The sequence below is a fragment of the Brachyistius frenatus genome, unplaced genomic scaffold (assembly GCF_029030835.1).
Source record: "Brachyistius frenatus isolate BFR_SWC_R1_liver_20210118 unplaced genomic scaffold, ASM2903083v1 Contig_230, whole genome shotgun sequence".
Taxonomy (NCBI): domain Eukaryota; kingdom Metazoa; phylum Chordata; class Actinopteri; family Embiotocidae; genus Brachyistius; species Brachyistius frenatus.
The window spans coordinates 134,401-150,000 of record NW_027210829.1 but is presented as its reverse complement, the minus strand read 5'-3'; the positions used below and the strand labels follow the sequence as shown (position 1 = coordinate 150,000).

General features: G+C 47.2%; 1 protein-coding gene across 1 annotated transcript in view; it reads left to right on the top strand.

The window, feature by feature from the left end:
• fgfrl1a (fibroblast growth factor receptor like 1a) overlaps positions 1–15,162 on the top strand; it is a 68,028-nt gene extending 52,866 nt beyond the window's left edge. Inside the window, exons 4-8 of the mRNA XM_069720031.1 lie at positions 6,755–6,832; positions 11,839–12,144; positions 13,411–13,583; positions 13,716–13,896; positions 14,651–15,162. Coding sequence (XP_069576132.1) covers positions 6,755–6,832; positions 11,839–12,144; positions 13,411–13,583; positions 13,716–13,896; positions 14,651–15,135 — 1,223 coding nt within the window. The 3' untranslated portion in view covers positions 15,136–15,162. The remainder of the gene's footprint in view (positions 1–6,754; positions 6,833–11,838; positions 12,145–13,410; positions 13,584–13,715; positions 13,897–14,650) is intronic.
• Positions 15,163–15,600: the final 438 nt, after the last annotated feature.

Sequence of the window (15,600 nt, the reverse complement as noted above, 5' to 3'; positions counted from 1 at the left end):
CGTTTCTTTTTGAAACAATTATAATATCCTCTTATTCCTGCTTCTAAAATGTGAATATTTCCTGGATCATTTAGTTCATTTAGTCCTCCATTATAAGTGTCTTGTGTAGGGACCAAACAAGACATTTTAGGTTGACATATTTGACCTTTTTCTGACATTTAAAGACCAACCAACTGACTGATTAATCGAGAAAATTATCAACAGATTACTTGATAATGAAAATATTTGTTAGTCCCAGTCCTACTTGAAACCTGCACAGACAAAAATACTGTGGCACTAGTGATGAAAAGCCTCTCATTGTTGCTGCTTTTTAAAAATTTGACACAGATACTGCAGGTGAAAAAACAAAAGAATAAAACAATAAAAAAAAACTTCTTTTTTTTTAACACACTTTTAAGCCAGGCAGCTATCAACCGTTTTCTCAAACAATGTTTCCAAGTTTGACTCTCAGAGAACGAAGTATAAAATCAAATAATCCGCTTGAGACTCTGTTAACAATATTTATCAAGCTAAAATTAGAGCCAAACGGCAAGCTGTGTAAAGTTGAAAAGATTATTTGATCATTTACGCAGCATGCGATGCGGTTAAACGGCAGTTTTGATCAAAACTGCAACCCAGTACTATATTCAAAGAAAGCTTCAGCAAAAATAAATCCTCTCGGGGGTTGAAGGTTTTAGTGGAACAATGCCTCTTCTTTCAGTGTTGCGTAAGACTTGTTCACTTGTGGTAGCTCCTGTCTGAGTTATGGAGGAAAACATCGAGTCTGCGAGGCGAGCTGTGGCCGTGTAGAGCCCGAAACTGTAACCGTGGTCAATTTCAGAGGACTAACAGCGGTTTATGGGGTTTGTCAGATACACAAACTCCCATCGGGACTGCTGGTTTTGGCCCTGATGCTGCAACAAGCGGTGGTCAGTAGAAGCTGACACAGAAACATCCCTCTCTCTCTCTCACACACACACACACACACACACACACACACACACACACACACACACACACACACACACACACACACACACACACACACACACACACACACACACACACACACACACACACACACACACACCCACACACCGAGTTTCTGTCCACATATCCAGTGTCTCTATATTAAAACCTGGGAGGACATGACCCTTTAGGAAAACACTGCCCCCCGGACACACTCATAGATACAAACACACACACACACACACACACACACACACACACACACACACACACACACACACACACACACTGGACTGTGGGACTCATATTTCTGAGCGTGCCCATGTGCAATTGCTGCCTTTTCTCTATAGACCCTGAAAGCAAATACAAGAGGAGGTTAGACAAATACACACACTCACACTCGCACAGGGGTACCCGGCCAGTGAATGTGTGAAATGTAGCACACTGTTGAACCCTCGCTCCCCCCGCAGATTAAGAGAGAGGCGAATGAAAAGAAACAAAGAAGAAAAGACACAGGAAATGGAAATGAGAAAGATTGAGGAAAGAAAAAAAAAAAGCACAAACATGAGCAGAGAAAGTAAATGTTCAAATGGGAGAGCAACAGCAGTGTGGCAGATATATTTTATACTCATTGTGTTGATGCTTTGTGCGCAGGCAGAGGCTGCAGGCGTGTGTGCTTTTACTGTAATTGCACCACACGTCAGGTAGCAGAGTTTCAGGGGACATTTTGTGTCTTTTTAGCAAGCGCGGACAGAGACGCATAAACATGTCCTCCCACATCTTCAGCAAGAACTGTAAATCTTCAGAATGTTACAACTGGGACAAGATATGTTGTACAGGATCTACAAAAAAAAGAGACATTAATCAGAAACATGTGGCCCAAAAAGAGATGGAAACTGCATATGCTTCTTTGTTGTTTTAATTCTGTAGCGTTTGCAGACTTTGTTGTTGTACAGTTATTGTTTGTTGGTATTTTTTTTACCAGACTCACTTTCAGTTGTTTGCATGGAGTCATCCCATTTTGTTTTGCATTTTATTTCCTGCTGCATACTTCACTGCTTAACTGTCATCACTACTGATTAAAGCCACCAGAATAGGACAGAAGTGATGTAGGATCTGGCATCAGGATCATGTTAGAGATATTCGTATGTTGTTTACACTACAGAAGTTATCCCCTGTGTGTGTATTACTCTATTGTAAGCATTGATTTTATCTTATGGAAATATTTTGGGGTTTTTTAATATTGTTTTTACATTCATTTGATAGGGATGATGGGGGGGAAATCGATGCAGCGTTGTATCATGATATTTTGGGGGGCAATATTGAATGAATACATGCACTTGAAGTATCCATATTATATAATATAACAAATATATATATAAATTTGTCATGGGAATTCAGCATTTATGACATTTGTCGGTCAGTCTGTCTCATTGACAGCATGAGATTGAGGAAACATTCACTTTTATTGACACGCAAAGCGATCCTGTGCCCGGAAGTGACGTGTATAGAAATGCTCTCGTGCAGGTGTCTCCGACCAGAGCTGGTGGTTGAGTATGTGTGTTTTGTGTATCACTTTGTTATTATTCCCATAGAAGAAGCGTATCCGTGTGGTTTGGTGGAGCTCAGCTATGTGACTACATAGTTACAGTCGTCGTACATGAGTGGCTCTGGAACACTTTTATTTTGTCTAAGTCGCTCTCAGAGGAAAAAAAAAAGGTTAGAGATCCGTGGTCTAGTGGACCCGGGATGAACCCATGTCTTATATGAACGGCATCAACGCGTCCAACAGTTTGATCTGAATGTGTCCAACATGCGTCACCAGACCCAGGTCACACACACCATTTTCTGTTTGAAAGTTGTATTATTGGCAATGTGTGTACACTTGTTTGCCTTCATGTGTGACTGTATGTGCTTATCTTTATGAGGCTGTGTGGATATTTCTATGTGTGTGTGAGTGAGTGTTAGTTGTTGAAGGCACCAGCCAAAGTATCTGGCTAAACATTAGAAGGTGGAACGAGATCAGAAGAAAAACATTTTGTTTATTAAAAACAGCTGAAGCAGGGAGGGAATGTGTTTTCTGCTATGTGTGTGTTCAAGTTGAAACAAACAGCGAACCGTTCACTCCAACCTCAACCCCGCAGTCGTATAACGGCGCTGAAGAAAGGTGTAAAACTGGCTGCGCTGGCACAAACATTTTCTAAAATCCTGGATGTGCAGACAGACGGCAGGTTTCACAATGAAAGGCAGATTTACAGTTTTACTCGCTGAAGTACAAGAAGGTTAAAAAAAAAAAAAAGGTGCCACGTTCAAAATATTCAAATATATATTTAAAGCAGTGATTTTAATAGCAGGGGTCTTGGGTGTGTAAGTATTGTGCACGGTTATGGCGTAACGTTCGCTATAATTAGTGAGACCACACATGCTGAGCGTGCTCTCGCTGCTCTCTGAACTTCTTCAGACAAACGCTTCCTCTTCGCGTCGTGTGCGAAGTGATAATGGACGAGTCAGCTGCGACATCGTGTGTTTACAGTCCGACGTGAACTCTGTGTTGGCATCAATAGCCGGGTGTCCACAGTTGGCCTCAGAGTGCAATTCTTGCACTTATTTTTGGATCAAACAGCGTTCTGATGTTTTGAACATTTCAGAAAGACGCCGCTCTTTGACAGCTTTACATTTCTGTTACAGTTCAGTCATTGAACTTTCTGAAACACTTGAGCGTCTTCAAATCTAAAGAACCAAGAACAAGGTTACCGTCTTTGTTGCACTGTTCCTCAAGGTGAAACGTCTTGAACGCTGTTGTGTTTTGTCATCTAAATATCACGAGGAAATCTCATTAGTCGCCTTTCAGTCAGCTTGAATTGTCTTTTCTTTCTTTCTTTTTTTTTTTTTTTTTTAAAGCTGCTGGACAGCTGTTAGGTAACCGGTGAGGATGGCGGGCAAGGTTCACACTTTATGGGTAGCAGTTGCTTCATTCGCAAAAGTGAAGAATAAAGTTTGATCAGTGACAAAACTGTGCAGCGCATTTAAATGCCAATTAAATAGCAGAAACATAGCTGGATGTATTTAATGTTGACTGGCTTTGCACCCATCATGGGAATCACATATCTGTACAACAACCATGAGGCGCTCAAACAAGGTCGGAAGTAGAGTTTGATCAAGTAAAAATGTGCACACTCACAATCCTCTAACCCCAGAAGCACTTCGTTAATAGGACATTAACACATGCAGACAGTGTTCTGCAGTATTTAAGCTGGGATATAAAAACAAGTTGATCTAAATATAGTCCACGTTATATAGTTCACTTTTCAGGATTTACTCCGCTTCACCGACACTTGCATAACTTGTAAAGAGTTCCTGGATGGAGGGCATGCTCCTCTTTGTTTAATCTTTAAACCTTTAACATACAGTTTTCCATCTTTCATTTCCCCTCAAGTAGCTTTAAAGTTGCTCAGCTCATCGCACTCCTCCCTGTCGGGCAGAATTGTCTTATTCCAGCTGTTCACAAAATCGATATGATGTTTACAGCAACGGAAAAACTCAAACACGAGCTCTATGCCACCTTGTTCTCCTTTCATTATAGATTTATATATTTGCACACGAGCAGACACTTTTGGGCTCGAACCCAAGACGATTAAACAGAAATATTCTAATGTCTTGTGCATCGTTTAATATAAACTGATATGTCTGTAAACTTTGGTACCTGAACTACAATGAGATACTTTGTTTTAAATGATCTTGTCTCTGATCTATTATCATTAATCACGCTGCCTGTCAGTCGATTTTCCGGCAGCCTGAAAACACATCCAGCGCATTGCTTTGATTTTGAGGAATTCCTCGACCACTGTGGCCGCACTGTGCGGACAGTGGCCGCGGTTTCAGCCTGCGTCTCGTGAGTGGGTCTGCAGGAGGTCTGCCAAGTAAAGTTTACAGCTTCGCACAAGGCAAGAGGGGGAAGGGTTCGCTTTCTGGTAAGAGTGCTAAACCGTGTTCTCCCCTTCAGATTAGACCCCCACGCCGCCTGGCTTCAAACGCGTTGCCCTTTCTCAGAACTTGCCGTGCATGTGGCAGGAGGGGAGTGATGAAGGGGGAGTCCGAAACGAGGGAAAGGGGAGCGAGGTTTGACGTGAATACCGCCACCTCAAGTTACCATTTAGTTAAATAATGCCAGAACACACATGCACTGACACACCCATGCAGGAATTCATATCTCACACCCACACACACGCACACACACACACACACACACACACACACGGAGGGCCGGCACCACGTGGCCTGCCAGTATGCTATTAATACCAGCCTTGAGGATGCAGGTCATGTCTCGTATCTGCATTTCAAATGCGTGCTTTACTCCATCATCCAAACAGTGATGCTTTGAAGAGATTTGGCGCCGCATTAAACCCAACAAGCTTTCAGGTGGCCTTCTAAAAATCCTGAAAAGATCATTGTACGTCCCAACATGCACGATAAACACATCCATTTACATTTACGCGCACGCTCTCGCATAGTTTCCGCAGGTGGTCCGAGGCTGTTTGGTTCCCTTTTTCTTTCTCTTTATAACTACCATCAGGTTTTGGTTGAAGTTTCAGGTTCCACCCAAGTTAACCGCAAACCCCCTGCGTGTATTTTGACAGACCTGATATTGGACTGTATCGGCCCTCCGTCCCTTTTGAAGGGCCCCTCGGATACATTGGCTCCATCTTGAAGTGTTTCTTAGCGTGAAGGTCCAGACAGATGTTTGTATCTTTTTGATAATCAATACTGAAAGACGTGCTGAGGGAGGGAACACACGAATACACCGGAGTGAAAAGGCAATATGATTCTGTGTAGTGTGATTTTAACATTTACAGTATGAAGGTACTTTAAAAAAAAAAGAAAAAAAAGAAGCTGAACTATGACTGTCATTTTCCCCTGAAAGTATTAGTAATATTGAATATTTTTTTCCTCTTTTTGTGAGCATGTTTAGGCCCAAATTCAAGGCAGGAATGAATCATTATAGGGTTTTGGCAACACGGTGGTGGAGTCATATTAATTTTATGACTTTCATCACTACAGATTTGCAGCAGCAACAAGTCTCTGGCGCAGTCCCGCAAATGGCCGAATATGTTGTATCATATTATTTATCATTTGCTTTAATAATAAATGTGGTGGCTGAGTAGTTTGGAGTTGCGTGATGAGGTGTTGAGAGCAGAGAACAAACTGGAAAGTCAGTTTCTAAAAGCCAGAAATCAAAGTATACGGTGCCGTAATTGTTCTGTAATATTGGTATCACAGAAGTCACTGTTGCCTCACTCTCTAAAGAATCTTTTACACATTCAGTCTCTCATTTTGACTTTGGCGCCAGCCTGCCCATCGTCAGCCTGCTTTTCTAACGACTTATCCATCTGTGTTCACCCTTTAACTTTTGCAGCGCAGTTTCCTTACAGTAAAAACCTGCATATTTTAAGTATGTTATCGAAAGCGATAACATTTCACCTCTTAAACGTTATCGACCTGCTTCCAATTTGCACAATTCAACCAACGAATCACAGATTTATTTATTTTTTTTTTTTTATTTAATGACCCGACGCTGATGCCGCTGCATCATGTAAAACAGCTGTCAGAAAATCCCACTCAAGAGGCTCCATCTTATTATTTTTTTAGCACGTCGCTAAAGATTTGTGCGCACAACTACCTGCAACAAATGGGTGCAGAGACAATGACTTCGTCGAAACAACTTAGCTCTGACAATGAAGCCAAAGTGAATTATTATTTGTCTTGGTCGTGACACCTCTTGTCTTTTTTTTTTCTCCTCTCTGACCAGATGACTCCGGTTCGAGAAACAGCGCGGGGACGGCCAACGGCGACGCCGAACACGCCCCGGGGCTGGCGGGGAAACTCGGTAACCGCCGTTCAACTTCTCTGATCTCGTCACTGCATTCACGTAAACATAAACGAGCAAGAAGCCTCGCGGGCAACGCTTGAGGTAGCTGAGATTGTGTGCGATTTTATTATTATTTTGATTTTTTTTATAAAAAAGCACGGCAGCGCATTGTACAAGGAACGCCGCGCGGTCTGTGCGAGGGGCAGGAGGTGAGGAGGTTTATGCCCACACGCAGGCACACGGACACGCAAATACGCCCGGACACACAGGGTTGGCTGTTTGTGTTAGTAATTGGCTCTGACAGAGTGGAGAGCAGTCTATTTGTGTGAGGTGTGATTTGGTGGGACACATTCCTCCCCCTCCCTCTCCCCCTCCCCAAGTCTCCCCGGACCCTCCTGAAACGTAACCCCTTCTTTCTTTGCTTGTTGGTGTCCTTTTATATATAAAAAAAAAAAAACTCTTTCCCTTCTCTTTATTGTTCTAGTCATAAAAAGGGTCTTTTAGTTGCACTCTCCTTTTGTCTTTTACGCATTTATGTGTTTACCTCCCTCAAAACGGCCAAACATGCACATGGAGCGCTTTCGGCATGCACACGAACACACAAATACCCTCGCCAATTTAGTTTCTTTGTTCGTCCATTGTTTGTCGTCTCAACCGCGCTAATGCGACCTTTTCGCTCTCTGTCCTCCAGTTAAATCATCAAATCGACATCGCTGATATGAATGAACGCATGAATGGAACTTGTTGCGCCCCTGGGGTTTGGGTTGCGCAAAGAGCATCAACAACAACGACAACTAAACATGACAACGCATAATCTGACCAAAAAAAAAACATCGTAAAAACTTCATCAATTGGTAAATGGATAAAGGACAGGAAGTTAGATGGGGGGGGGGGATCTCCTTCTCAGAACCTCCAACTCAACTCGACGTGTTCTGTTTGTTTAATCCTTACACAAACATAAATGTAAAGGTATACAGTTTAATAGAAGATACAGTACATGCCTTTTCTGTGTCATCGGCCAGCGGTTTGCACCGGAGCCAACTTAAAGCCCGGGAGTCTAAAGCCGTTTAAAAGCACAGATTGGCAGCTTCTCATTTCACACATTTTGTGTCACTCGCGTATTGCAGATAAATGTGTGAGTTCTGCGGTTCATTTCCAAGTATGGTGTTTCTTTCAAGGAGTCAAAAGTGCCAAAATTAACAAACGAATAAAAGAAAACAGATGAAAAAGAGAAGATAATCTAATGTAGCAAGGCACAGCTTCCAGGTTTTAAATTTCACACTCTGGAAACACCGCTGACTCGGACCGACTCTCGCTGGAAACAGCCAGTCCAGTCGAGCGTTCGGCTTTTGAGAATTCACAGCGTCCTGTGACGGTCTTGTTACTGTAACTTACTGTGACTGTTCATCCTTTAAACTCAAAAAGCTCTAAAAGTCAACGACAGTTCAGGCCGACTCCAGGAGAACAGCAGGCGAGCCAGCTGTCAATCACAGCTGTCAATCAACGTCCAGACAGCAGACGGAAGCCTTCAACAAGCCCTCAGATCTTATTAACGGAGCGGTAGTTTCCCACAAATGAGCACCAGAACATGTACAAGAGGGCCAGAATTTAGGGATTAAAATCGTAATAACGAGTTTAAAGAATAGACTTTTTATTTCTTGGGAGAAATTGACGCTTTTTGAACGAGAGTCAGTTAGAGGCTGGGATTATTTGAAGCCATAATCTAGTAGCTGTCGGTGGGCTATTACATTTGAAAGGTTCTTGGCAGCATCTCACCCGGCTGCCTAATAGTCACTACTTCAGAACAGAAGAAATGGCCGTGCTTCAGAGGAGATGTCAGGCTCGCCGTCTTTACGCAAAGAGTTACGTCAGCTGGCTTCGTATTTACTGCACATGGAAGTGGTATCAGTCGCGCCATCTAAGTCTCAGGAAAGAAAGAGCTCTGTTAAATCCTGAAGTCGAATTCCTGACCCAAATCTTAACATAAATGTAATCCTAATTCCTATTTTGGCCCGACACAAGTCCTCGCTTGAACTACTCGAGTCCAGATGAGCCAAAAATACGCTCAGTTTGCAAAAATCGTCACTGATTTTAGCATCTAAAAATCAGTGCTGGATTCCTCGAGGCTCTTCCTCTCTCTCTCTCTCACGCGCACAGTCTCTCTTCCTCTCTCTCTCTCTCTCTCTCTCTCTCTCGCACAGTCTCTCTTCCTCTCTCTCTTCCTCTCTCTCTCTCACGCGCACAGTCTCTCTTCCTCTCTCTCTTCCTCTCCCTTCCTCTCTCTCTTCCTCTCTCCCTTCCTCTCTCTTCCTCTCTCCCTTCCTCTCCCTTCCTCTCTCTTCCTCTCCCTTCCTCTCTCTCTTCCTCTCTCCCTTCCTCTCTCTTCCTCTCTCTCTTCCTCTCTCTTCCTCTCTCTTCCTCTCTCTCTCCTCTCTCTCTTATTCTCTCTCTTCCTCTCTCTCTTCCTCTCCCTTCCTCTCTCTCTTCCTCTCTCTTCCTCTCTCTCTTCCTCTCTCTTCCTCTCTCTCTTCCTCTCTCTCTTCTCTCTCTTCCTCTCTCTCTTATTCTCTCTCTTCCTCTCTCCCTTCCTCTCTCTCTTCCTCTCTCCCTTCCTCTCTCTTCCTCTCTCTCTTCCTCTCTCTCTTCCTCTCTCTTCCTCTCTCTCTTCCTCTCTCTTCCTCTCTCTCTTCCTCTTCCTCTCTCTCTCTTCTCTCTCTCTTCTCTCTCATCCTCTCTCTTCCTCTCTCTCTCTCTCTCCTCTCTCTCTTCCTCTCTCTCTCTCCTCTCTCTCCTTCCTCTCTCTTCCTCTCTCTCTCTCTCTCTCTCTCTCTCCTCTCTCCTCTCCTCTCTCTCTTCTCTCCCTCTCTCTCTTCCTCTCTCTCCTCTCTCTCTCTCTCTCTCCTCTCTCCCTCCTCTCTCTTTTCTCTCTCTCTCTCTCTCTTCCTCTCTCTCCATTCCTCTCTCTCTTCCTCTCTCCCTTCCTCTCTCTTCCTCTCTCTCCATTCCTCTCTCTCTTCCTCTCTCTCTTCCTCTCCCTTCCTCTCTCTCTTCCTCTCTCTCTTCCTCTCTCTTCCTCTCTCTCTTCCTCTCCCTTCCTCTCTCTCCGTCTCCGGCACACTGTCCGATCAAAGGGCGGTCGGTCGGAGGGTCAGTGGTATTTTTACACTGTGAAGTGTGGCGTTGAAGCGGCCCCTGAGACCCAGAACAAGCCTGTCCTTTCGCTCCCTCCAGCTCTCACCTTCTCCCCTCTCTCTGTCTCTTCGTCTTTTCTCTGCACCTCTTCGTGCGTCCTTCCTCTCTTCCCTTTTCCTTTTTTATTGTTTTAACTTTCTTTGTTCTCCATTTTTTTTCTGCCAGCACTTTGAGTTGTGTGTGTGTGTGTGTGTGTGTGTGTGTGTGTGTGTGTGTGTGTGTGTGTGTGTGTGTGTGTGTGTGTGTGTGTGTGTGTGTGTGTGTGTGTGTGTGTGTGTGTGTGCGTGCGTGCAGTCTGTCGGTCTTCTGTATTTGCTGACCCTAACCTGAACTTCGCTCGTTCGTGGGTTTTTTTTCCCCCATCTGTTCTCCTCTTCGCTTGTGTTTGATTTGGTTCGGCTTCGACGGTGTAAATCTGTTCATTTCAATAACACCTTGGCTGCGTCCTGCTCGCTCTCCAGTCTCTCTCTTTTTTTTTTTTTATATTATTATTTTTTTATCCAGTCCAGTTCAGCTGCACTTTGCCTCGGCTTCTTCACTTCGCGCTTAAATTCGGTGTAAGCCGGTGTACCAGCTGCATTTATGCAATCATCAAAGTCGGGCATTAAGCTGTGAATCATTGTCTCATCCGCTGTACTTTCCTCACTCTCCGTTAGCTCTTATTGACTCTGTCTGGTCACAGTTCAGCTGTAGTCCGGTAGCTTTCCTCAGACTCAGGAGGCACAAAGGCGAGACTTAAAAGCCTTTCCGGTGTGTTTGTTTTGTCATCCTGCCCGGCCTCGGGCCCGTCGACGGATAGCTGTGCTCCGCTGAGTAATGCGGCCGCGGACGAAAATCCTCCAAATTCGAGCGCGCGAGGCCGTCACATAACTCTTCCCCCCCTGTTTGTTTACCCGGAGCCAGAATAATAACCGTGTCCCGAAGAAAGATGCAACTGCGGTAGTTTGAGGGTGATTTATCGCCCCGGTTGATGGCTATCTGCTGTGCTTGGAACATGAGGGCTATAAAATCAAGCGCTCCTGTGAGTGATTTCCTCTCCTCCCCTCCCTACTGCTTTTTCCCCTCTTTGATCCGTTTTCACCAATTATTTTGTTTTGTTTTTTTAAAAAAAAGAGGATTTGTGTGTATGAACAGACTCGCGAGGGTTTACGTTACGTCGGGTCGGTGTCCGGACATTTTTATTTATTTTTTTTTAAAGGGGGGAAACGTGTAACTGAATGTTAAAAGTTAAATCATGCAACCGGTGGAGGGATGCGGGCGTTTGGAGTGGGCGGTACGGGGTTAACCGACCATCGTACGCTTTCTAGGGCCGTCCCGGTTGTGTCTTTTTCGCCACGTCTACGTGCGTTTGTGTGTTTTCCCCCCCGGGGTCGTGCGAGTCTTCTGTGTCAAGGAGAAAGAGGAAGTGATTCAAAAATGTTTCCCCTAACAAAACAATTAGGGTTTATTACAGCAAATTAGACTGTATATACCAGGAGGCACACTGCCACATGTCGTTACGGCGCAACATGGAATTCCCGGCGCAGCCCGCAGCGACGACCTCGGCCCGTCCAAACGCTCCCCACGCTGCAAAAAATGTCACAAACGTACGCGTCCGGTCCGCAAAAAACAACAACAAAACAAAAAAACACGAAAATCCCTCAAACGTCTTCTGAGACGATTCAACTCGATCCCTCTCTTTGTTTTAGAAGTTGATTTCATGGAGCGTAAATGGGAGGTTACGCGGCGGTGCGGACCTCTTTGCACTCCTCGTTTTAATTCTGAAAACATTATTTCAACTCCCTCTGTTCTCCCCCTCCCCCCCTTCCTCCTCCCCCACTTTCCATTCGCAGTCCGTCCGCGTTTCACCCAGCCGGCGAAGATGAGGAAGCGCGTCATCGCCCGGCCGGTCGGCAGCTCGGTGCGCCTGAAGTGCGCGGCCGGCGGCAACCCCCGCCCCGACATCGTCTGGCTGAAGGACGGCAGGCCGCTGGCCGACGAGGAGGGCGGAGCGGGAGACGCGGTGGGGGACGGGGGGAAGAAGAAGAAGTGGACCCTGACTCTGAAGAACCTGACGCCGGAGCACAGCGGGAAGTACACCTGCCACGTCTCCAACCGGGCGGGAGAGATCAACGCCACCTACAAAGTGGAAGTCATACGTGAGTCGGGGGTCCCAGTCACTCCGCTGTTTACTTTCTAAAATGTCCGAAAATATTGAGGTCGCTGGTGACGTAATATTCCTGGAGCCCCAGAAGTGACGTCACCAAACTGCTTATTTTGCCAAATCAGTAGTCGGGGGATATTTACAATCATATAGAAAGCAGCAAATCCTTTCCATTCACTCGACCTTGAAGCTTCTTTGCCCTTTTTTTTTTTTTGTTGTGATGAAGTCGACTTTGAGTCGGTTATTCAAATCTGTCGAGTCTGAAACGGGCTTTCTTCCCACTCGGACCGACGACGGCGACGGTGCACAGAAGACACCGTCGGGGACATTAACTCCCATCGTTAACTTCTCACCCATTTGAAGTGATTTGTCGCGGAGACCATCGGTCACCGGCAGATTTCTCGCGCACTTACGACGCTGCAAAAAAAAAAAAAAAGACAATTCGAACGTCACGACAGTAAATCTCGTATTAATTACGAGGTCGGTTCCTTCGGACCCGCGCCGACCCGAGCGGTTTAAAACGGCATTTTTACACCGCATCTGTCCGGCGTTAGTTAAGCCGCAGCTGCAGCCCTTCCCGGAAGACAAGTTACACGGGCGCGCCGAGGGGGGGACGGGGGGGTTGTAAATCAAACGTGACATTTTCGCTATCGGGCGAGATTCAATCAGCTGTCAGTCAGACGGGGGCCGTCAGAGGGAGTCGAGGTCAGGAGGGCGGCGGAGCTCTCGAAGCGACACGCGTAAATCCGCAAACGCAGGCACTTGAAGCGGAGCGCGGCGGGAAAGGTGAATTCTCTCCCGGCGGCCGGACGGGTTTGCGCTTTCACGACTCCGACGCCGGAGGGGTCCTTCTTAAAACCGGGATCAAACAAAAAAAAATATTGGAGACGAGATACTTTAAAATTCAGATTTCAAGACTTCGGGACGTGCTGCCGGATGCAGTAAATATTGCTTCTGCACCAGAACTCTTCCAGAGCCGCAATGTTCTTTTTTTTTTTTTTTAAGTTTAATTCGTTTCGTTGATTGTCTTCTGCGTTGCAATTAAAAGAAAGGAAGCAAAAGAAAAGTCGAATTCGTTTCAAGTATGTTGAGTAAAATAGAGTATAATCTCTTGATTTTGAAGTTGACACCGTACAACGATTTCAACGAGTCGTCCTGTTCACTCCCGACCAAAATATCATGTATTATTGAATGTACTCTCTCTCTCTCTCTCTCTCTCGCTCGCTCTGTGTCCCGCGCGTCGCGTTGTCTCTGTCTTCAGAGCGTACCAACTCCAAACCCATCCTGACCGGGACTCACCCCGTCAACACCACCGTGGACTACGGGGGAACCACGTCTTTCCAGTGTAAAGTCCGCAGCGACGTCAAGCCGGTCATCCAGTGGCTCAAAAGAGTCGAACCCGGCGACGAGAACAAATTCAACTCCACCATAGAGGTACGAACGCACGCCGGCAAACAAAAACAAACAAAAACAAACAAACAAACAAACAGACAAACAGACAAAAAAAAAAAAAGCAAATTCTCCGAGACGAAACCGTGGTTGTTGACCGGATGTTTTCATCGGAAGGTCGGAGACCACCGCTTCGTGGTGCTGCCTACGGGAGAGGTGTGGTCGCGGCCCGACGGGTCCTACCTCAACAAGCTGCTGATCACCAGGGCCAAGGAGGAAGACGCCGGCATGTACATCTGCCTGGGAGCCAACACCATGGGCTACAGCTTCAGGAGCGCCTACCTCACCGTGCTGCCGGGTGAGAGGGGGACGGAGAGGGGAGCCGACGCGTCCTCGGAGAGGCCCGGTTATCCGCCGGACCAAAACCGCGCGCCCGATTCCGGCGTTTGGAATAAACTCTCCGCGGCTTCGGATCGCCTCGATTTTAGAGCTCACGTGCGATTCAGATATTTCACCGCGAATTTTCGATTTGAATTCGACCGCGTTCAGCGCGTGCAACATTTAGTGCTGCGTGAATACTTGCGTATTAAGGAACCGCGTCGCGACAGACCCCCCCCCCCCCCCCGTGACGGTGACGGGTCCGTACGTCGTGTTCCCCGCCTTGTACAGCTTCACGGTTTTGAATCATTATTTGCGTATCGTTATGTCTAACTTCTGCCCGTCGCTTGGATTTAATTCGGTTGCTTTATTCTGAAAAGTCAGGAAGGAAGTAAGCCGAGGCACGCTGGGGAATGCGAATACGGCGACAAAGCTGTACAGCGAAGCCCGGGGGGGGGTCGTGGTGATTCATGCTCCCCGGCGCTCGGCGGATGAACGCCGAAATACTACTCCTCCCGAAGGGGACCCCCTGAACACGAACCGTAGTCCGACCGTCGGGAATGAATCAAAAACCGAGTGTCCCGCTGTTTTGTTTAGCTCCTCCGGGGTATTTCCGCTGTGTCGTGTCTTTCTGCCTCGCTCCGCACTCGGGACGAGACAGAGCGACGGGTGCCGTGTTTCTCCCTCCCTCCCCCCCGCCATTAACTCCCTCCCCTCTCCCGCTCCCGCCGCAGACCGGAAGCCTCAACCCAACTCCGTCCCGACGGCGACGTCCCCGAGCCTCCCGTGGCCCGTCATCATCGGAATACCAGCCGGCGTGGCCTTCATCTTGGGCACCGCCCTCCTCTGGTTCTGCCAGTCGAAGCGCACCTGCTCCGCCTGCTCCTCCTCCTCCTCCTCCTCGTCCTCCTCCTCGTCCTCCTCCTCCTCCTCCTCCTCCGCCGCTCCGCCCGCCGCCCAGCGTCCGCCGGCGGGCGGTCGCGACCGGGCCGGCCCGCCGCCGCCCCCTCCTCCTCCTCCCCCTCAGCCGGCCGGCGGGGACAAGGACTGCCTCTCGTACGAGGACTACGTGGCCCATCAGCAGCTGCTCCTGGCTCAGGGCGGCGCCGGTCTGGCTCCCAAGGTCTACCCCAAGATCTACACGGACATCCACACGCACACGCACTCGCACGTGGACGGGAAAGTGCACCAGCACCAGCACATCCACTACCAGTGTTAGCGGCGGGCGGCGTGTCTCCCCCCCACCACCCCCGCTCGCCGACGGCGACCGCCGACGCACGGAGGGGGGGGGGAAGCGCCTCGCGGAAACCCCGGCGACCGCGCGGCTCCGCTCACCAACGGACTTTCACACGAGACACGAACAATGAAGGGTGGAAAGAAGGTCCTTTATATTTTCAGCCCGATCGGGAAGCCGTATTAAATCGGAGAGAAATCCCCAAATTATTTTATTCGTTTTTTTTTTTTGGTTTTTTTTATTACAGAACATCCATTTTGTTGTTGCTCGGCAGCCTTTTGTGAAGCCGCAAAAAAAAAAAAACAAGGAACTATATATTTTTTTTTTTCCTACAACCGCAACCTCCCCGGTAACCATAGAAACACACCTCCGCTTCCACTACGAGGCTTCAAATACAGCTACCCGCCGTACGTGGATGACTATACGCCGACGCGGCACGCTATCTTCATC